Source organism: Phaethon aethereus (genome assembly GCF_964289735.1).
Source record: "Phaethon aethereus genome assembly, chromosome: 2".
Classification (NCBI taxonomy): domain Eukaryota; kingdom Metazoa; phylum Chordata; class Aves; order Phaethontiformes; family Phaethontidae; genus Phaethon; species Phaethon aethereus.
In genome coordinates this window covers 82,090,725-82,114,751 of record NC_138582.1, presented here as the reverse complement: position 1 = coordinate 82,114,751, position 24,027 = coordinate 82,090,725, and the positions used below count along the sequence as shown (strand labels likewise).

Genomic DNA, 24,027 nt, shown 5'->3' with positions numbered 1-24,027 from the left:
GCAGGGGAGTGAAATTTGGTTCAGGACAAAGATAATGCTCGGGGTGTTTCAGACAGACGTAAGACACAGGAGTACTGAATGGTGAGTGTAGCTCAGGAAAGGTATTTTCAGGATGGAACTGGTTCATTTAGTTGGGAAAGAGATGCAACAGAACATTTTCTGAGGGCTGAGTATATGCTGTGGAGACGAAAAATTAATATCTAAGATGAAATATTTAAGCTTGGAAAGATGGGGGTTGAAGGAAACAAACGGCATGTTTTTTCCTCCCCTTCTCATCACTGCAGCACTGTCTCAAAATCACTCAACTGCTTCAGATTCATTCTTTTCACTACGTGGACAGTACACCTCCTGGGGTTTTTTTCCTTTTTTTTCCATTTTTCTTTTCTCTTCCCCCTCCCTGCCTTTACATGTAAGAAGAATTGAAAAGGTAGAAGGGTTCAGGGAAGGAAGAAGAGTAATCACAGAGGTACAACTCTCTGGGTGAAGAAGAGGGGTTACTGGAGGACTTCTGTCATTAAGGCTTGATAAGGTTGCAGTCTGGCCTGCAGAGAAGTGGAAAAGGTCCTGATGAACTGCCTGAGGCCCCCAGATGTCCATCCTCTGCGACAGAGAGAAGCTGGAGGCCTCTGAATGAGCGTTATGGACCAAACTACCTTTTTCTGCCAGTGTTTGTAAATTTGCATTCTATAGGTGGGTAGTGTGAGTAAGAGTGAGATAAATGTGGAAAAAGAGGAAAATTTCGGTCCTGTATTTCTTCCTCGCCTACTAGTTCCTCTTTACACCTGCCCCTGTGGGTCATTAGCATGTCACATCAGAGGACTGCCATGATATTAGCATCAAAACCATTCCTGAAATAATTAGTGGAAGCTCACTGAATCCTTACAGACAACATTGAATCCTTACAGGCTACAGCAGTGAAGACAGGCAACAGTTATTCCCTCTGTCATTAGCAAAATGAAGGTTAGAGGGACTGCTGAGATCACTGAGCAGATCCATTGGCACTGTCTTCCTAACGTAAACCACAGGCTCAAATATCTCCTAATCCAGAAGTCTCTAATTTTAATTTAAGGTATCTATACTTAAACCTTTCATGCTATTTCCTTAGCTTCACTCTCCACAAAATGAGCATAAGACTGGTCTTAAAAGGATTATGAGGCAGATTCATGGAGCTTTTGGTGTTTACTGAAATGGAATCGTTTCACTTTTTTTCACTTTCTTAATCACTTCACGTGGCAACCCTCCTTCTTTGCTCTCTAAATAAATACTACAGACTGCAGCCACGGAGTTCTTGTTGACATGGATCAGAAGACCGCTTGGATCAGTCTTGCAATTGTCTGGTACTTTTTAAAATGCTACATTTTAAATTTCAATTTAAAATTATGTGGTTTATATTGGGATTGGAGTTTTCCCCACCTGACATTGCCAGGACTCCAGACATTTTTTTTTCCCAAATTTTCTGAATATATTTACATCTGTGACGCTGTGGTCCTGGTGCTCAGGATTAATTACAGAATTCAGCACACTGATAAGGGAATAAATACAATGTAGGTTAAATAACACTGCCTTGGCTAATTCCATTTCAGAGCGCACTTCACTGAGGCTGCATGTTGACAGAAATGCAGGCAGTTAAGGATGTCTCAGTCCTTCTGGGGAAGAAAAAGCATGGCTCACCATTGAGGACTTGATCCCACAATATATTAACTCTTTTAGTAATTTGAAACTATTTGCCCAAAATGTGGCACAAGTGGGTAGTAGTACTATTTAGATGTCAGGTTTTTTTCTCTAAGAACGACTTGTGTTATATGAACAGATTATTTTTATCACATCTGTTGTATTAGACAGCTATGGTTTTCACTTAACTAACCTGCTTAATTCTGAGGCCAAAAACATGGGCTAAGCTCTTATTTTATTTCCTTAATTCAGTATTGTTTCAGCAATTTTATACAATGAGAGAGATCCTCCTTACTAAGTATGAAAGCAGATGTCCCAGTCTGAAAGAGCACTCCTTGTTCAACCTTCATGATTTTCATCCTTTATCAGCTGCTTTATTCATAGATACTGAAAATGGATTGAAACAAAAAGGCGCTATGTACACAATGGATCTGTAAAAGGATGTGTATTTTTGTGTTTCCCATCCCATAGCTCTTGCTTTGTGAAATTTCCACCTGTCAGATGGCTGACATGCTCAATGAGATGAAATTTGGCATCAGTGGACTTCACAATTTGTTGATAGATGAAGTTATTTCCATTTCATTATCTGCTCTAAGAGCCAGAGCCATCCAGCTGAGTCATTCTTTGTGCACACAAAGGAGGTGTTCTTGTGGGATCTCCTGGTAAACATACTCACTAATAAAATCATGGGCTCTTTGAGTATGTTTCAGAAACAAAAATCACCTGGGAAGTGTGCATGCCTCTCATTCTAGGGTTGGAGTCTTTGGAGTAGGAGTGGCAGAAGTGCGTAACACGGGTCACACCACCTTTCCTTCTGCTGCGTTAATGCAAACCTGGCAGTTGTCTGACTCAACAGTTCTTAGCTCCAGATAAATCAAGAGTAGGAGGTCTGAGGAAGTTTTGGTTTATTGATGAAACTTCTATCAGCATTGTAATATATTCAGAATAAATGTTTCTGCTTGGGCATTTTGGATGCCTCTCCCTGTTCCATCCATCTCTTCTAATACAAGCCTTTTCAATATCTTATGTTCAAAACTTTGGGGTTTCAGAGTTACCTTTGCCCCATTTGTAATGGGGTAAATCTTCTGAAAGGTGGACAAACAGGAACACCTTTTGTTAAAGGGTGGTCTCACAGTTATTCGTTGCATGTTCTGACAGAGAAAGTTGTACAGAAATTGTCTCAACTGTGGGTCAAGTTCAGTCTTTTGAAGTAGTTCTTAAATACTTAGATTTCTGAGAAATGGGGATAAGATGTTGTGTGCTTTATCCATCTCCCCTTTCTGGCCCTAGTCACCCTAAATGTGAGCATGAAATAATCATCATGTAATTTAACACTGTAATAGCCACGGGCTGGTAGCAAAACTGATCCCTACAACGCCGAGACCTCCTTCCAGAGGTAGTCCTCAGCAGGAGATTACTGTCTTTACGAAAGGGCTGACCATGTAATGTTTCTGTAGATTCACTGCTAAAACACCACTGAGACATTAAGATTTGATAACAGGAAGGAGGCTCTAGCAGTAACCCAAGAGCCAGCTCTTACATCCCAGCCGTCAGTATTTACAGCCAGTGCTGCCTCAGGAAACGCTCCATCAGCGTTGGCCATCCTGAGCTTGGGCTTTATTGTTTACATCCTCTGTCAGAGGAAGAGTTCAAAGGTATTGAAAACAGCATCAGATGAAAAGTTGTAGCTCAAACACTGTCATTCTCCATCACCTCTGCTCTTATCACGGGTATTAGGATGGTAAGGGCCAGGTAGATCAGGCATGTCTTTGTTGCTGACGTACCGCATGCTATCAAGTTCATGCCGGTCTTCTCATTTTAAGAGTGTGAGTGAAGTTTTCCTTTTCGGTCTCTTCCCTTACGCAGGCAAGAGGAGACCACTGCAGAGTCGGTCTAGGGAGCGGAGCCACAGTATGGGCTCTCACCACTGGAATTCCTGGCAGGCTTTGGTATCTGCTTCACCAGCCGTGGGCCAGCGCGGGTTTCTGACAGTGGGGTGCTAGGGACTGTGACTTAGGTCCAGCTGATCTCATTCTGCTTTGGTTTGCTGCCTGGCTTCAAGTTCATGTGTGGTTGTTTACAAGCAGGAGGCCTGGTGAAGGCTGGAGGAACCATCACTGCTTAGGGAAGCAGCTTCTGCTTTCCCCGATTCCTCAGGGGTGGGTGGCACAGGGGTGGGTGGGTGGGTTGCTGCGGGCACCCTCCTGTGCAGGGCTTCCATCGCCTCAATTCATCTGCGGCCCTTCTGTAGGTTGGTAGGGTGTCTGGGGGGGGTTCATAGGCTTCTCAGGGAGAAATCACTAGAAGCCACTGTTTAAAACGTGACGGTCCAGCACATGCCCTTCCTTGGACCTAAACTGCTGCAGGCTGCTTCTTGCAATCTCCTCTCCTCTGGAAAGAATCTCCAGCCAGAGACACTCACACCATCTTGGTATCTCTCTAACCCTCTCCTTTCCTGTGCTCTCTCACCTTTTCTTGCTGTCCCATCTTTCCCTAAACTACCCATTACTGTCTTACCATATCCTTCTATCTGTTGCTTTCTTTCTTGTTTCAATTCCACCTTTTCTTTTTCCAGTTCCATTATCTTTTCTGTTCTCACACATCATGAAATAAAGCCTGTGTCTTGTCCCCAAAAACAGATGATGATTCATCCTCAGAGGCAAAAAAGGAAGAAAAAAAAAATTCAAACACATTTTCTGTGTAAAAGTGGCCTTGCTATCCTCACTTTTTACATGCTGATGTGATTTCAAGCAAATCCACATTGCTCATTAGTGTGGCATGTTGGGAGTCCAGGGGTAACACTACAACAACATTGCAACTAACTCATTTCTAATTTCCCTCCATTTCTGTACAGCAGCCTATAGGCTGAATTTTTGCTTCAATCTGCTGTCACCTGTAGCATGTTTCTTGGTGTTTCCTTACCTCTGGTTATGTCAACATGATGAAATGTGCTTTTATATCTAAATTCTGTACTGATATCATGATAGTACTTCGTATCTCTGAGCTTGCTTGTCCTGAGATGAGTCCAGCTTTGATACCTGGTGTCATTTTATGCTGTGCAACTGACTTAAAATTCTTTCCTAAAGAAAACAACCCCTCACAACGTAGCTTTATTACTGCAGTGCAAAATCTGAATGTCAAATTAACACAGGAGCAGTAACAGCAGGTAAAACATACATGGAGGCGAGAGAGTTGAGAGCAGGAAAGCAAGAACAATTAGTAGCAACGTCAAAGATGGAAAGGAGGTAGTGATCAGCTTGTAGTGCTTAGCCTGTGGCCAACACAATCCTGCACAGGCAACCAGGTGTTCCCTCAACCACTGCTGGAAGCCGTTCCTGAAACTCATTAGAAAATGACAGTGACTTAGGGTAGCATCTGTTGGAGCAGGACAAAGAAAAGGCTTTTGGCATCCGAACCTACAAGGTAAAAGAACGTCAGTAGATATTGTGTCTGTAGTAGGGTCCAATAAACAAATGCCCACACATCCTCACGACAGACTGATAAACCACTCGCCCTGCTCGTGCCTTAGTGGCATGCCAGCGCCCGGCGCAGTGAGAAGTGCCAAGAGCCGCATCCTTCAGGGATCTGCCAGTGCCAACTCATGAGCATAAGCAGTGTGTAGATGCAGCCTTGAAGAAGAGGTAGTTGGCTTGTTAGCCTGTGTAAAGTGATGTATATGGAACAGCAGATCTTGGCAGGTCTGGGTTTGGGTTTTTTTGTGCTACATGCAGTTTACATAGCTGTCAATAAAGTAGGATTTTTGTGACTTCTGTGATAACGCAGAGTAGGGAGTTGCCTCCATCTTTTACATTCTGGCCTTATAAATGGAGAAATGCATTTTCTGAGTACAACATGAGAGCAGAGGGTAGTGCACATTCGTTGCCACAGAAAGAGAAAGCAGAAGCCAAAGAGCGTTCTTTCTGGTTTATGGCAGAGGAGGTTTTGGCAGATGAAAAAGATTGTCATAAAATTTTGACCTTTTTGACTTACTTCTTAATTGACTTCTAAGGCAGTGCTAAACACGTTCAGAACTGGCTCGCCTCAGAGACCAAATAGCCATTTTCATTTGTGGACAGAAAAGATTCAAGATTTAAGCCTGTCAAAGGTCAGGAAAAAAGGGAGTTCTACTTTGCACGAGAAGAGGAAACCTGTTTTGTGCTAGTAGTTAAGTTCATAGAACAACATAATAGCATAATAGGTCTACTGATGCCTTTTGAATTAGATCCATGTATCTGTGAGTTTAATGTGCTTTATAGTCAGAATGTGGAAGGCTTTTTTTTTTTTACATGTTTATTACTTTTCAACAGTCTATTTAGGTCTATCAGAAAAGATTTGTCTAATTTTTTTCGTTTCTGATAATGCAGTCAGCTTCCATGTGAGTCATGTTTGTATGATGTCTATAACCATCTGATTTTACTTCCTAGAAATAAAAAAGGAACACATTAGTTTAATTCTATCAATAGCAGCTTTAGGCTGAGCTAGGCACAGAGGGTGACTAGGAACACTTGACATTCACAGTTGGTCTTTCAAGGTATAAAATACTTCCAAAAAATTAGGATTTAATCATGCAAAATATGTTCTTAATTTACTTGGCACTTTTTTTTCTGTAAACAAAGCACACACTCCATTTTAAATGTGGTTATTCTTTGCAAAATGGGAGCCTGATAATGAAAACACAAATTAAAAAAATAACAATTATTTATGCCAAAATACAGCATTTCCCAAATGGAAACATGACACTTCCTTCTGAGTTGGAGCTTGCTGCCTGTGTAGCTGCATACAGTGCCGCCGCCTGCACGCAAGTTTCTTCTTGTGGTCACATTCAGAAATGTGTCTCATCCCACCCAGTTCAACTGACGCCCAGTTCAGGTACTGTTCTGGGGTTCCACAGTCTGATCTTTTCATAGATAGGCAGCTACTGTTACAGTGAAGTATTGCATACCGCCCGCAGGGTTTCACAGAAGTAGCATCGTCACCATCAGCAAATCATGCCATTTGTGGAAAGAAGTGACTGATATTTTTTGTGTCATTCACATCGTGTCTACCTCAGGCCACTGACAAGGTTTTGTTGATAGAGACTTCTCATGGTGGTGTAACATGTGCCAGCAGAAATTTTACTGCCAAAAGAGTCCAGATGATCCTTAGATATCCCTAGGCGGAACGCTAGAGGATACTAGTTTTCCTCTTTGTGTCCTCTGTAGTCCAGAAATGTAATTTAATTGCTGTCCTTGCTGCCCATCTTGTTCTGTGTTGTTTCTATCCATTGCCCCTATAAAGCACATCATCCTAATGGCCAATGATAACTTACCTCTTTCAGAGAATATCTGATTTCGGTATTTGCAGAGTTTAGCAGATATGATTAATCTTCTACCAAAGAAGTTGTTTAATCTTGGGGTCATTAAAAGACTTGCAGTAGTAGGTTATCCTCGGTTTTAATCTAAATTTAGGACAGCCTTTTCTATTAAAAAAAAAAAGACAAAGGCAAGTTCTGTATTCTGAGCTTAAATATGTATAATATTGCTCAGTGCACGTCTTTAGGCCTTGCTCTCTAGCTTCTTCAGTAACTTCTCTCATAGTAATGGAACTCCAGATTTTTTCTTACTGTCAAACATTAGCAAATATTTCTTATGAAAAAGGATCTGGCTGTATTACATTTCATACAAACATCTGGAGTAATGCTATGTGTGGTAAGGGATAGAAAGCAAAACATACACTGTCTGAGTGAGTAACACTGAAGTTACCATATTATGTGAGGATTGCTTAGGCTTTGCTGTGTTACCTTGTTCCATGAGTCTGCTAATACTTCCTATTTGCAACATGTTTCCTAACTTCCGGAAGACTTTTAAGTAAACTCACTGGAAATTCTATTATCTTTGTAATATATTGCCTACAAATTTTTGCCATAAAATTTATCTATCCCTAAAGAAATTCTTCCCCATTAAATAGTTCCTTATTAAGTTCAGCTATTGAAGAACTACTTATTTCTCTCTGGTTTTCTTCCTGTCCCTCAGAGGTACACAGCTAGTGAATTTTAACCACCGGGCAATATTTTGCGAGTGCCAAAGCTTTGACACTTGATTCTACCAAGCACTAAGAGGCGATCACATTTGCCACTCTGTAGTCCTAGCTTAATCGCACATGGATTCCTTGTACTTGGAGGCACTTCATTAGCGTTATGCAGTAGTTGGAAACCTGGTAGTATCAGGCATCCTCTCTGAATCAGACATCGGTGCTGTCCCCTCTTCCCCGACTCAAAAAAAAAAAAAAAACCAAAAAAACAAAAAAAAAACCCTCAGTAATCAGAATAAAACCATTTACTCTCGGGGTGGGATGCAGGCCGTATGTTTTTCTATGCACTTCAGGTCTTACGTTTTTCTACTATTTCCTGTGGACATTTGTGCCACTTTGCTATCCCTTGGAGCAGTGATTTATTATTTCAAATCCTAGCCAACACCTCTGTTTTCCTCTTAGAACAACAGCAGAATTTTTATCTTGTGTAAAAAGCATAAGATAATCAGCATCTAACAAAACTATTTTCTATTCCCAGTTCACTTGCCCTTGAAATAAAGTGTTCTTCATCTTTCATTCCAACAGTAATTAGGTCAGAAAGAGAGTTAGAAGGGATATCCTTGTATCCTTTGTATCCTTGTACCCTTACATAATGGTATCAGCCTAGTTTTTGCATCATTTCTCCATATATATAAAATTTATAAAATTCTTCATTGAAAATGAACTTATTCTACATTTCTGAATGCATTCCACCAAATCCTATTTTCCACTACCTAAGAATAGGTTCTGTAGTCACACTAAAGCCCTTTTCTGTATTTGTAGGTAGAACATAGCCCTCTTAATGCCAGGAGAGCATGGTATTGCATATAAATTACTTGCCTCTTTTGTAAAACAAGTTTGTTTTCAGTGTAGTCATTTAAGAATTCCTGCCTCTCGTCCAAAGAGTTGTGTTTGTTTCATAACAAGGGAGCTGCTTGTGTTTTAGTATATAAAGTATTATAATTTATTTCTTCATTTTAAGTATGCATTTGTTCCCCACTTTCTTCATTACTAGGGTCTGGAATACTTTTGCTATATTGCAGCCTTGGCATTTTTTTCTTGTAATATAAAGGTGCTGATATCTTTAATATTTAGTATCTCCTAGAAGTTAGATCTTGAAATATTTTCCTAGCACTATTCTAGTACTCGTCCTGGATTTGGAGGGAGAACGGGGGCAATGCCTATTACTAGTGTTACATTATAGACACTTGCTATCTTCTGTTTGAGACCTGACTAACAGCTGGCTTCAAAGTCCTTCTTTTCCTACGAGGATCTGTTTGGCCAGTTGTGGCTGACAGCATTTGTTTTCATCTTCAGATCTTAAGTTTCACCTTGGTTTAATCTCTCCTTTTTCTGCCTGTAATTAAGAAAATGTCTTCTTTTTACAATAGCCACACAGGTTTCTCATCCAGTTCCCAGGTTTTCCCCCACAGTTGCCCCCTGCCTCCGCTGCTTCCGCCGGCACGTTTTGTAACTTCCCGAGAGGCTGGAAGATGGGGAAGAGGGGAAAGATCTGTACTTCGGTGGCAAGGTGCCTGCTCCTTGAGGCACTTGCAGGGCTTCCATTCCCCTCCCTCAGTTCCTCCTCTTTCCAAAACCATCCTAAGTCATCTCAGCAAGAGAGAGTTTCTTCAAAGAGTGTTCCACATGACCTCAAAAATTAGCCGTACTGCAACAGAGGGGTTTAAAACAAGAGACAAACAAATGTTCCTTACCCTTCCGATTTGGAGGGGAAGTTTACCAGTCCCAGCCCGATATGCAGCTTAATTCTGGGAGCCGGACTTGGAAAACAGGATATGCCAATGAGATGCCAAAGAATTTGGTATCACTAGGAACAGGTACGTCCACCTTGTCTTTAACTGTCGTCCCCTCTTCTTTACTGTCAAATACTGTGGAAGGACACTGGCAGGTTACCATCAAGAGCTATCCCTGGTTTTATTGTTTTTTCAGTCTAGTTCAGGATTCCCCCAGCATCCCAAATACAGTTGAACACTCAGAAATTGGGTGACCACTTTACAGATACCTGACCTGATCTTTTATTTTATTACATCTTTTTTAATCATCCATTCCTTTGCAAAACTGAGCAACAAATACAACCCAGCTTTAGGAGCAGTTAGCAACTACTTACCATGAGTACACACACTTAAATGAACTAACAACAAAAGTAGGTTGTAGGGTAGGAATCAATATTTCACACTCAAACTAAATGACCTGAGAGGCAGAGGAAACAGTAAGTGATGACTTTTTGCTATTTGAAATCCTTAATTAGGCAGATACTAACAGGAGATGGTTTCTCTCGCTGGGATGTGAGGCACCTCAACCTATTAACTCTGTAAATGAATGTTTAAAGGACATTAAAGGAGGTAGCTAGTGCTTTCTTTCAACTGTTACCCAAATGAGCAAAGCAGGTTGAAGAATGTGTGAAGTGATTAATCACACTAATTAAAACCACTTTATTTACACTTACTCTATAATTTATCATTACTACTTCTGTCAGTTGATCGAAGGTGAGTGAAGTGTTGTTTATAATTGGTATGGGAGCTAATTAAATGTTCATTCGAGCACGTTCTGGTCTATTTCCTTTGTCAATTAGAACTGGCATCACAATAGGTGACTGGCCAAATAGAAACGTGTAACACAAGAGTAGTGCTCCACTTTACTGCTTACTCGGAGAAGGAAACGTGCCCCGGTAAGCCAGCTGACTTTATTTCTTAAGGAGGGAAAAAAAAAAAAATCCTTTCCCTTTCACTTGCATGATTTTTTTGTTGGGAACCTCACATGAAAAACTAAGTAACAAGCATGCAATGATCTCATGGGGGCTGACTACATATACGTTTCTGTAGTTTGTAGTGTAATTATTTTAGCCAATTCAGAAGTAATTATTGCATAGATTTAGAATACTGAATTAATCATGCCCTTATCTTGTAATAATATAGTACTGTATGTAACTTGTCATTATGCGGTAATTATTTTATAATTGAACAACTAGCAGATAATGTGTTATTGAATACTTGTTCCATGATAAATTCTGCTCTGTAATGTAATATATTAGTCCGGTTTCACAATTCAGCCCTTTTGTTTTGTTTTGTTTTGAAGATTGGCCATACTACTGCTATAGTATCATCTTGAATACTTGTCACATACTGTGAAGCTACAACTTGTGGTGTATTCCATGAAATACTGCAGTCTGAGGATTAGGGAATGGGAGTAACTTTTCAGATGTTTGACTGGCAGACACTAGGGATAGGCTGTCACGGATAGGGAACAATTTCTTTGGTTTCTTCTTGTGAGTTCCTCCTTTACAAGAATCCCACATTCATCTGGCTATTTAGCTTTGTGACCCAGCAATGGCGCTGCAGTGTAAGACAAAAAAAATAGAAAGTTCTCTGAGTTTTTAATGGAGTTAATCCACAGATTCCTACTACCTTAACTTGCTGTCCTGCAGGTAAAAATACATATCACAAATACTGATTGTACTTAAATCTTATCAGACTTTACATCATGTGTTTTTTTTTAAATGCTCACTCGTGATCTAGTAATATTACAAATAGCAAAATTTAATAGGATTCTGCTTCTTTGCCCCCCATCTCTAATCAGTGTAAGGGTACTGGACCGGTCTCTCAGCACTTAGAAAAACTGCTTAACTTCGGACGCAGGTAAGAAGAGGTAAGAGCCCAGGTTCCTACTGGGTTTCTTACATGAGATACTCTTCTGCCTACGACCGCCATGGGATACGACTCGGATGAGCTCTGCTACTTGCGTGGTCACCAGCCAAGGCCCTACCCTCTGGGGGAAGGGAAGAAAAGATGGGATGACTTGCCAGTTCTGATGCCCCACCGAGTTCCCTGGCTTTTCAGCTACTCTCGGTGCTGATGCCCATTTTTTGTACTCTCTCACTGAAGCTCCAGTTGGCACTAACGACTTTTCATTGAATCAAAATTCAGTACCGTGCTGATGCACTTTGGTCTTTGTTTCTTGCTTTTTTTTTCCTTCCTTCCTTTTTTTTTTTTTTTTTTTTTTTTTTAAATCCTTTCTTTTCTCAATTTGGGCATCATGCCGCTCGGGACTGTGGATCACGGTGAGCAGCTGAACACCCAGCTTCTCTTGGGGTTTGCTTCCAGGCGAGTGAGGAGGGGAGAGCTACGTGCTGTACCCTTGGAGTTCGGCAATGCCGGGGAGCGTTGAATCCCCTCTTCTCGCGGAAGGACTAGCAGAAAGAAACGTGCTTTTAAAATTCGGAGCAGTGGTCCTGATGTAGTTGGTCTGCTGAACATCTAATAATATAGCTATGCTTTTACTGGCATCGTATTTGTTAAAAATTGATTTTATACTGTACGTTGAGTTGGTACATTTTCTCTGTTAGCACACATCACTTTAATACACTCAGAGTATCTCAAAAACTGATTTGACTCCTACTGCAATCGGAAGCATATTCCACTGGATTTGAATATAGTAGCCTTAGCCCATGGCAGTTTCTGAGCATACAACAATGAACATTTTGGACCTTTCTCCAATGTCTAATTTGGATTGTTCTGATGAAATGCAGGTATAAAGTCAGTTGCACAACTGAATATATTTTTTTATGCTGAGGAACAGGATATTATTTAAAAGCAAAATGTACTTTTTTTCACACAATGGAAAGCTGCTTTTAGCTTGTTTTAAGTGTGCTGCAAAGTGTCATTTGAAAAAAAGGAAATCTAAGGGATAACCTAAATAGAGAAATACGGTAAAATAATTATACTGGTGGAATTTTATTGTTGTATTACCATTCTTTTTTTTTTTTTTTCTTTCTACTTACTGGTCTGACATTACTTGTCTCTTTGTGTATAAGAAGTAGAATAATTAGAAGCTTATGTGGATTTCTTCTATACTTGTAACTAATTTTTTGTTGCCTAAGCAAGCACTGGTAAAGCTAATACAGTACATGGAGGTACGGAGAAGTATCCTAGTATTCTGCTGTTCTGAAACAGCCATATAAAGTATTTCTGCATGCGAACACTCACTGTTCAAGAATAATTTATTTAAAAAAAAAATCAAAAAGAAAGTTTTAGGTTGTGATATTTTTTTTTTTGCTTTGTTGGTTTATTGTTTTCATTTTACTCTGAATGCTAGAAGAAGGAAGAGGAGGTGGTTTGAAGAGAGCAGAAACAGCAGCCAAAATATTCTATTTCCAAAGAATATATTGTTTTTGAAAATGAAAGGACAAACGTTTTCATAATTTTAATTTTTTTCCCCTGTTTTTGGCCTAACCATAGATGATTAATTGTAACCTGGAGTCCTTGTGTCACTTTGCTTTCCCATAATCAACCGTTACCGTAATGTCCTTGAGTTAATAATAGTCTCATCGTTTAAGACCGCTGACTTCCTTGGTTTGTTTTTTAAGCAGCTACACTGCACCCCACCGCAGTGGGACAAAGGGCAGCCCACGCAGAGGCGCTGCCGGCGCGGGACCCTGTCCCTCGCAGGCAGGTGAGGGGCGCGGGAGGAGCCCCAGCGGCGCGTGGTGGGGCTCGTTCTGCGACTTTTGCCTCCCGCTGCCCCGCCGCCCCGGCAGGAGCAGGTGGACGCTGTGGAAGCTCCCCTTCTACTACGGCCTGTGATGGTGTCTGTAACCCGCCAGTTGACGCCTATGGCCGTGTGCAGCGTACCGAATGCCGCGAACCGGCATGTTCAGCGTAATGCCGGGCCGGGCTCCTTTGGTCGAACGCGCTATGGGCAGGCAGGCACACGCGTGGGCTTCAGTGCTGCTCTCTTCCATGGCGGGACTCGGGGTGGGGCCGGGTCGTGCAGCCTGTCTGCTCCTCTCCCCCGTTCTGCTTGAACTAAGCGTGCCAGGTACTCTCAGGTGCTGCAGACCTCTTAAACGGTTAGGGTTCTGAAAGAGAAAAATAACAGCCTGTAACATAACTGCCAGTCGGAGGGGTGGGCAACAGAAGCTAATGAAAGGGCTTCACAAGAAGCCTGCTGCCTGCCCTCGCTGCCTGAGTGGGTGACCCCTTTCCTCTACCCCTGCCGGCACCTGGGGCTCCAGACCACGGAGGAGACTCCAATTTCCCTTTGGTTCCTAGAAACGTCCCCTGCTCTCTGTCACCGCTGAGGTTTCATTGTGGTTTGGCTCCCTGATGTAGGCATGTCCTTCATCCTCCTCTGTTCTCTTCTTGCCTGGTCTCTTCTGTGCTCCAGCAGCTTTCCCCAGCTTAAGTGCGCTTTGTCTGCCCGCCAAGCGAGGTGCACGCCTGTTCCCTCTCCTTTGAGGTCCTTACTGAGTACGTGTCCACCAGACTGGGGACGAATTAAGGAGTTAATTACTATACCCTGCTCCCATCTTTTGAAGTCGGTTCACAGTGGCGTCTCTGGCGGTATGATGGCTCCGACTTAGTTTCCTAAATTTGCGCTCAGATCTGTACTATTTTAATACAGGAGGAAAGTGGCAGTGACTGAATCAGTGAAACTTTGGTACTATCCACTATGAATCATCCAACACTAATAAGGCATATAGTTTTCATAAGGCAAATAGTTTTTTGTATGTGATGGTGAAAAAACATGGGGGAAAGTAAGTAGTTATATATCTTCCCCATACTGCCAAATAGAAACGAAATGTAGTATTAATTTTTAAAGCAGTACTACAGATCCTGAGTATCTGCTAAACTAAACCGTATGAAGCTGGAAGTGTTTGTTTTCAAGCTTATTTTAAATCAAAGATTGGTAGTTAATTACGTAGCATTAAGGGAACAAATAGCACTGCTTTGTTCTAGTAGTTAACTAGTGATTTCCAGCGCCTAACAGAAAATAGAGAATTTCCATCTGCCTTAACTCTTCTGAAAACAAATGAAGACTAATTGCGTAAACACCTTCTTACACCAACACAAGAGAGTTTACATTTTTGCAAGGAAGAAACAGTAGTTTGTTGTCACGAGCCATCAGCATGTAGAAGTACACAAACAAACCACTTCCTTCTCTTCTGCAGAGCTGCGGGCTCTTCAGAAGGTTTGGCTTTGCCTTCAGATTGAATTCTCACGAATGTGAGTGAGAAAAGTGATCCATCTTTTCCCTGTCAGACAAGACAGGACTGCTTGTAGTCCCTCAACTCTGAAAAAGAAACTTGTGGTTTTTCCAAGATCACGTTGATTGATCTCAAATGTATTGTGTTGTTTGCACTCTTGGCTTAGACTTAGTTATTTACAGATGAGCAGCCACAACTCTTTTTCTACGTTTGCTTGAGAAATGTGGGCTTATTTTAAATTTAAATGTCTATCTAGCTGTCTCTCCCAAATGGCTTTGTAATTACTTTATTGAAATGTACGTACATTTTAATTGTTCATTACTGCTTGTTAAGGTACAAAATAAAAACTGCTACACAGTAGTTAGTGAACTTAAAACCATGTGCTCACAAAGCTTTTACTATTTTTTTTTTTTTTCCTACAGATTGGATAAATTTCTTAAAGTAAATGGAAGCGTTTAGGCTAAATGGTGCAGGGAACCCATGAATGTGATTCTAGCTGGCTGTATAAATCCCCTAGTGAGCCATAGTAATATGAAGGGAACACTTGAAAGCCAGATGCAGTGAAAATTTAAACATACTGAGTTCATAGCATGTGATAGTTTAATCATTATTTAAGCTTTAGAAATGTCACAGCATAATTACTTTCAGAATGAGTACAAACACTTTCATGCACAAAAATTGCTTTCTTGCTGCAACTTTTGCCCCTCCTGGGAAAGTTATGCTTTTGTGAATTTTCTGAACTTAATCATGTCACTTGATCACCGGCAAATTCTCAGTGAAAATTTAAAATCCAAAAGATTAAAATAAATTTACAGTATATTTTAAAACTAAGCCTTAAAACTAAGCCTGTATTTTCTTTATGCTCTTAAAAAAATACTGAGAAAGTATTTCTTTCATTAAAGAACAAAATTTGCAACAAAACCAGTTAAATGTAAAGTGCTTAGTAAACCCTATTTGCAGAGTCAGGGAATGGAAAAGGTTGGATTTATAAGCACCCATGCACGATTAAATTCAGCTCTCCTATGCATGTGATACATTTTTAATAACCTCACAGCATAAAGCCCTGACTCCTCCTGTACTTGTTAGGAAAATACAAGGACCAGAACTTACTTTCTAAATTTGTCCTGTATCTGAATATTCTGATGAATGCAATTGACTTCGCAGTATAAATTGCGTTGAGATGTAAAATAGTGTCATAATCCCAGTCTGCACTCGGATGCGAACACCTCCACTTTACATAGCCGACTATGCTTTGTTTACAATATGAGCGCTTCGGGCTGGATTTTGGAAAATGTCAGTTATAATGGCTCTGCCATTTCTGAGAAAGAGGCTAGGGGAAATTCCTTGATTTGAGGGTGTGATTGTTTGCAGGTTTCCTAAGTGGAAATCATTTTGGAGCTGCTGTACATCTTCGCAGCAAAGACTTAAAAAGCATACCATTTGGTCTTCGTATCAGGAGTGTACTGGCAATTATTTCTGGTAAAATTCATTAGAATTTTACCATTGTGAGTCTTTTTAAAACTGAACTTTTCACATGTTCTGTAGGAGCAAAATCAACTTAATCATTTCACGTCGCTTAAGGTTTGTGTCACCTTCTATGCTCTCATGAGCTTGTTAGTGCTAACCAGAGGATGAATCGATTGTCCCTGTGGAGCCACCGAATATGCTATAGATGGTAGCTGTTGGGTTGAAGGTAGACTTCTTTGTAACTCGTGCAATGGCCAAGGCATAATCCTCTCTTCTCTCCTCTTGTATTTCACTTGCTGGGCTCGGACACCATGGAAGAGTAAGCGAGTTTATTGAAAATTAGACTAAAATCAGTGAAGGCATAAGGGAAGGATTAGGTGGGTATTCTTTAACATAGCTCTTCCTATATGGAGACAGAATGAGTTCACTATTAAAAGTGGTTGTGGGAGGTCATGTCTAAACCACGCGACAGCACGGTGTAGGAAGAGCCTTCCCCTGTCTGATGCATGTTCTCAGGGCAAAAATTGGGGAATTTGCTATGTGTATGTGATAAGCTAAATCACTTGTATGTGAATCTAATGAATATTAGAACATGTTGTAGTTTCACAGAATAACCAAGTAAGTGTGGAAGGTGTCACTCCTCACGCTCCTGACATGCCCATCAGTCTGGCAGCCCCAGTTTAAGCTCATTACCTGCACTTGGCTCTCTGGCCGTGCAGTGCTGTGATGGGGAAGATAAAGTAGGCTGACAAAAGAGTCATCAGAGGTTCACTGAGATCAGGGGGAGTCCTGCATGGTAGGAGGAGCTATTAATATTTTAAAGGCTGCCATCCATCCCTACAGGCACCGAAGTATTACATCACCGTGTGTGCACAACAGAGTGGCAGTAATCAGTAGATGCAATCTGCTGGGGGCCCGGGGAGGGACAAGTTAGCATTTCCCATGCAGAACGACTGGATATAATTAAGTGGAATGAACAAGGCTTATCCTCAGGAAAAAAGAAAACTCATCAGCTGTTCTGAACTGCAAACGTACAGTTGGGTTTGTTTAGGCTTAGCATTTCTTCACCAGTCAAAACCATACGTTTTTTGCAGAGAAAGCAACATGGTCTGTAGCTTGAACACAATAATAATGATGCCTGAGTGGTAAAAAAAACAATTTAATGTTTGTGATTTTTATTACTGAAAAGCCAAGCTGTGAAAAGGTGAAGCCACATACATCTCTTAATTTCGAGGCTCACTCGACAGATAATACAGGTATACTCTTTCACTGAGACTTGCTGACTGCTCCCAAATCCTGTCCCCGCAGGGCCCAGCCTCCTCTCCCAGAGCGCGCTCCAGCTCAATTCCAAACCTGAAGGGTCCTTTCAGTACTCAGCCAGCTACCACAGCAACCAGACCCTCGCCCTGGGCGAAACAGCGGCCGCCCAGCTCCCGTCCCGCAGCAGTCAGGCCAGAGGTGCCATCCAGAGCTACAGCCAGGTACGTGTCCTAAGCAGCCGGGGTCTCTCGCACCCAAAGTCGTCCCAGGAAACAGAGCTCTTCGGTCCATGCCGGCACATGAATGTCTGCCTTTGCTTTCTGTCTTGTTCAGCGCATTTGAGGAGGGTGGAGTTACCACCCTGATTTTGGTGAATCTAAAGTGGGTTGACTTGCATAGTAGTAAAATAATCCTGATTAAAAAGGAGATTTACACGCCAGTTTTACTGACTCACTTGTAATATATTTTGGTGATGGCATGTTTAGGCATTTAAGTTTGAAAATGTCTGTGACTGTGCTGATTCAGAGCCCTAACTAAGGTCTAGGATCGCCCTGCATTGGTATCAGGATATTACTGAAAGCAGCCAACATGCCAGCAAACAAAAACAAAGCCAGGCTGACGCCAGATGTGAAACCTGCTTGGGATACCGTGCATCACCTGGCGCCTAAGCCCAAGAGTAAGAATAAGTTTTTGCCTTTTTTTCCCCCCATATTGTAAGACAAGCAACTTACCAGACAGCCGCCTGTACGTTTCAAACATTTTGAAAGATTGTTTCAGATACTCATGAAAACTTTATAAATCTCTCTTCCTGTCTAAATGATCCCTCCAGCTCTGACACATAACCCTCTCACCTTCTGTGCTTTTCACCATGACATCAAAGCCTCTCACTGGGAAGTTAAGCTTCAGTTCAGACAAAAATTTCTAGAAGCGTTCATGCTTCTGTACATAAACAAAGTCTGACGGGGATTCGTTGGTCAGCTCAGGTTATTTTCTCTGTTTAGATCTTAACCTCCCCAGCAAAGCAGACCATTTCAGTGTGACACTGGGACACTTTATAATTCAGGATTCTGTAGAAGTGAGTAGTATTTGAATTTTAAAGCCTTAAATTGCTAAGAGATTTCCAGTATTATGTAGTCATTGCACAGCTTGTGGGATACCGAGACACATGCAATATTCTGTTCTCTCAATTTGCTCAGAAAAGCTCCAATCCTCTAAGACTGAAAAATGAAATAAAGCACAGTTAAATTTCATTTCAAATTGGGTAGGTACTTTTTTTCTTCTATGAAGGGTTTAAAATGAGTCTGCATAGCGGTAAGGCCTCAGGGTTTTTCTGTGTTTACCAAAGAGGACCTCCCTGATGTTCTTTGGGATTGGAGCCAGCAGGAGAGCAGGACTCCAGCAAGAAAGAAAAAGGAGGCTATAATATCCAGTTGTAGCCTGGGCAGATGTCATCAGGAGTTGTGCTCTGTGAAAAGCATCGTACCCTGGGGGTTTGCCTGAAAGGGTGTGATGCATTCTTCAAGGAGGCTAGAAAAAGTAAGATTACGGAAAACTAACAGGTTATGAGAGCAACAGAAACAAAAACAAAGAAGAAATGAGAGGGGAAGGAGAAAGAATCCTAAAAAAAAAAGGCAGGAAGGGAAAGCATGATATTATCTAGAGGTTAGAAGTAGCGATATTCTTAATATAGATTGTATTACACTTATTGATGGAAAAGGATGAATTTATGGATGGGGAAAAAATGAATCGTCTAGATTTCTTTCATTCAAATTACACTGAACAGCCATTGGTTAGATCTGAAAAGGTCTCATGAACCATCTACTTCACAGAGAACTGGTTACCTTCAGAAAGGTAACTAGTAAGTTAGTAAGGCAACCTTTCCTATCCTTTTTTTTTTTTTTGTATGAGAGGGCAGAAAGTAGGTTTTCTTCCTGTGTCCCTCCAGATTGTATGGTAGATGTTCCTGCAGGAAAATAACTCACAGAACATAGTAGTTTTTCACACCATCATCCTGCAAAGGATGCTTGAAAACTTACAGGCCAATAAAAATATATCCTGAAAACATAAACAGACTGCCATATAAACTATAAATTAATACCATAAAAAGCATATAAAGGAGGTTTGAAAAGAGTTAAGCAAGAAGTGGAAGAGTCAAAAGTTTAAAAGTTCTGAATACAACCATTGCTGATCCCACAATTAAGGAGAAAAAAATGTCAAACCTTGGAATTGTTTTGCTATTCCTATTATAATTAAAATAAGCCTCAGGAGTCAAAACTGCTCAGATTGTGATAATTTCCTTTGGTATTTGTGTGCAAGGAATATCGCTACGTCTGAACATGAATGATAGCCCAACTGCATGGAAAAAATGTGTAAATAGTCCCAAGGCCAGCTGTGACAGCAAGAACAATTTCTGAAAATGCAATTGTATAAAAAAGAGAAACTAATTAGTCTTGGGACTTCCTGTGTAGTGCTGCAAAGTGCAATCTAACATTCTTGTCAATTTGGAGGACTTCATTATACATCATAGAGTTTTTCCAGTGCTTTAAGTACTTTAGAACACGAAACTTTTTATCTTCTAAATGCTAGTGGAATAGGATTTCTTAGCAACATCTGCTCCTATGGCACGGAATTACTCTGTTTCCCCACTGAAAACAGCTTTTCAGACTTGGTGTCCAGATCCTGATATATCATGTATTAATCGATTAAGGTTATTTGTGAAGAGTCAGTAGTGGCTCTTACTAAAAAAGTAGCAGATTTTGCAGATGAATTGCTCAAAAGTGCGTCCTCTATTTGGACAATGATGTAGTTTGTGAACAACTGATTGATTGAGTTTACCGTCATCTTGAGAATGGTCAGCTTACGTTGTAGATATCATAGGAATATAAAGCATAGCATGTACTACAAATAGTGGTCTTCCACATGCTCTGCCATGTATTTGCAAGGGGAAGGGAAAGGAAGTGAAACTAGTTTACATTTCTGGACAAGGACTTCTTTAGCTTCTGGTGATGGCACGGTCTTTTCAGAGGCTGAGGGAGCAAGAGGTAAATCTTTGCTGCATATTATCCTGTGCTTCTGATGCTTCTGGACTGAACGAGCTGGCACAGAATTTGAAAACCCTTAAAAATGAAAAGTAGATGGAAAATAAAGGTAATGAAAAAAAAAAAGCCTTAAAAAAATCATTTAAGTTAAATTTTCGAACTTGTATCCTTTTTCCTGTAAACAAATCATAAGTTTGTCATTCATCAGACCACCACACCTCACTAGCCCTATTTAGAATTGCAGCAAATGAGTACAAGAACATGTTCAGTTGTCAAGCAAAAAGTGTATACTGGCCTTCTTCAGTTAGACTCATGGCTTTTCCTGCCATCAGTCGTCTGTGTCACAAGGTGATAGGCTGCTTGATAATCCCCAGACAAAATCTAAAATAAGGACTCCACTCTGGTAGGATGTGGCAGATGATGATGTGTTTAAAACTGGACTCCAAATATGAATATGAGAATTTTCCTGCCATTAAAGGAAGCAGATGAAATCTCAAGACAGATTCCTCTTACTACGACACTCATTGACAACTATTCACTAGTATAGCTTACGATAGTGAAGAACTAATCTGCATCATGTTGGTTTGATCCTACAGTAGGTAATGATTGCAGCTTTCATTGCTGCTTTAAAACCAGAGATTGACCATCTCTGGACACTCTGAAAGGATCTCACACAATTCTGTTTGTGGATGTAGAAGACTACGATGGTATTACCTACTTTCATCCATATATTTGACCTTTGAGATTAAGATCAGGTAGGCTGACAAGTTTTCCTAATTGTGTTGGGGTGTATTTTGCAAACACAGCATAGCAATGACCTTCTGCTGGCCACGACCTGTATGATAGAATCAGGACAAAAAGACGGAATAGGCCATATTTGAGGGATCCAGAGGTATAGTCTGGCATCTATTATCATGTAAGTGCATTTGAACATAAGTTCCTAGTTAGGTCAGGAACTTATAAGTGACAGCAAAGCAATCCTGCAGAAGAAAGACCCTTCCACAGATGCTGCCCACAAGGACTGAAGTCTGCATCCTGAGGACTGGAGATGTTAAGCATTTTCCATATGCCCTTTGTAGAAGAGTGTTGATAGAGACATTGGACCAGAGCAGAGTGATACCTCAAGTGAAGCCATATGGCAAGTTCTTTGGGCTGACAGGAAAAAAAAAGCCCTCAATAGACTGACAAGTCTTGCAGTCACTGAAAGAGCAGAAACCACCACCTAGATTGTGAAACGGAGCTGGACCCTTAAAAAACCACCTGTGTCTCTCAAAAACCTTAGTAAGGACAATCAAGTTTGCTGCCTAAAGCTAGCAACACCCATCAATATTCAAGAAGCCAAAGCAGCCTGGAGGGATGTCTTCCACATAACTTAAGCATCCATTTGGAAAATCGTCCCTAGAATCAAGAGAGAGGGTCTTCTCATGGGCAAGAGAGTACTGCATATGACTATGTTCGTATTCATCAGATATGACCTTGTCTGAGATTTTAAGGGCCAAGCGATGCCTGGAAGTTCCAGAGAGCAAAGCAAGCAGAAAACTGGTGCTGGCATTTAATGCTAAACTAAAAATGCTTCTGGATACGAGTTCATCCAGACCTGAGATGGGCATGCAGACTTACTCAAACGTAAGATAACTTTTCAGTTTCTTCTATTATCTGCCTGAGAAGCATACAGGACATTGAGTGCAAATTGTAATTTCTTAAGGGTAACTGGTACCATGATTCAAATTTTCCAGCATTTTTCTGAAATTTTATCATTATCTCATTCCCAAGAAATGACTATGAAGCCTTTTCTGTTCTTAGTTCTGTTTCTCAGACTTGAGCGGTTGCATTGACAGAGGTTGTTCCTTAACACCTGTGAATTATGAAGCATACGTGCACAAATCTACCAGGTTTTAGTTTGGTGTTTTGACACGCCTAAGAAGAAAATAGTTTGAAGGGATTTTAGTTGATACACCAAATAGATCTGCTGCACCTGCTAACACATTCACAATGATCATCTTGTTCTCTGAGACTTTTGCTGTTCAGGTTTTGCTGGTCTTACCGTTTTTCCCTCTGGAAGCAATCTCCAAGAATCAACATACTGATGTTTCAGTAATTAGCAGCTTGATGTCTAGCCATCTAGGATTTTGCAATTCCTTATCCATGAAAAATTTTCAGCAGAATAAATAATTCAACACAGTTATTTGCCCCTCTGAATTCTACTTCATGAAACAGAAATCTTGTATTACAGTCTTTCATTTAATCTTTTTCAGTTAAAATTCTGATTTAAATTTTCAATTGGAAACGTAAAAAAAAGGGGGGGGGGGCAGCTAATGTCCTGATATATAGTGCATTACATGCATGAATGATGGCACGCAAACAACAGGCTGTTCTCTAGTCTGCTATAACCTAACCAGAGACCCTCAGTAATTTTCTGTAGAGAGCTCTGCAGATCTCATTTTGCCTGTATCAGTAGAGAATGATCTTTCTAGTAAGATTAAATTTGAAAGAAAATTTTTTCATACCTGTATTAATTTTCTCAACGTTTTTTCCTACATTTCTGCTTTTAAAAGGATCTATCAGAATACATATATTGAAGCCAAATAAGCAAATCAGGCTCCTTTCTTTGGGATACCAGAAAAATTTAATCTCTCAGTCTTAGAGTAGATATTTGCAGGGCTGTAGTAAGAAAGTCCTTGACTTTTGTTCACATCTATGAAATAGATTGATGCAGGAGGATATAACAACTGGGAAGGAAATTTGCTCTCAGTTTATTAGTTTAAACACAGTTTCATTATCAGGTTGACAACAATAATGGATAAATGGAAAAATAAGGGAAAAATACCACTGTATTTCATTCTGCCATATCAAGTATAATGTCACATTGCAGGATGAACAATGGCATGTCTGTATGGTTGTCTTAAGCAACAGACAGGGAGAAACACAGGGAGAAACTAAAACGCAGTTTGCCTCTGAAAACACGAGTGGAGAATGTGACTGTACACTTGGCCCTTTGAAAAAACAGGAGAACCTCGCAATCAATTTAAGGTGGATCCGAGATTAGTCACATCCTAGAAAATACAGCATCCTAATGCCTTCATTGCAATCTGTTCATCCATAAGTTCTCCTTCTCACAGAGCAAACGCTTAGCTTTTTAGGAATTGCTATATACACTGCGTTTTTAATTAAGTATTTAATTCTTGTGTCCTGCCACTACACCTTCTGCCGTATAACAATCGTGAAGTGGGCTTTTTTTGGTGTTTGAATTAGTACTTACAGAATGCCTGCAGCTTTATAGAGATTCGTTAGGAATATGGGATAATATTGGTTTACTCAAAATTAATTACTCTAAATCCTTGACACATCGAACAACGTAGATTAGAAAAAGAAATTTTGTATACCTGTTGACAGTGCTTCCTTAAATCCTTACGATTGATGACAAACTGTCTTAAGTCACCAGTGCATTAGCAGTGTGTTGCAGAACACACTGGTAACATTGCAGAAGACTGTGTTTTGGAACAATGTTGACTGTTACAAAATCTAGTATTATGCAGCTCA

General features: G+C 40.6%; 1 protein-coding gene across 1 annotated transcript in view; it reads left to right on the top strand.

The window, feature by feature from the left end:
• The window catches only part of CTNND2 (catenin delta 2), a gene marked incomplete at both ends in the record, with an annotated part of 569,531 nt that overhangs the window by 237,619 nt on the left and 307,885 nt on the right, over positions 1–24,027 (top strand). The window contains one exon of the mRNA XM_081996266.1: positions 17,498–17,670. Coding sequence (XP_081852392.1) covers positions 17,498–17,670 — 173 coding nt within the window. The remainder of the gene's footprint in view (positions 1–17,497; positions 17,671–24,027) is intronic.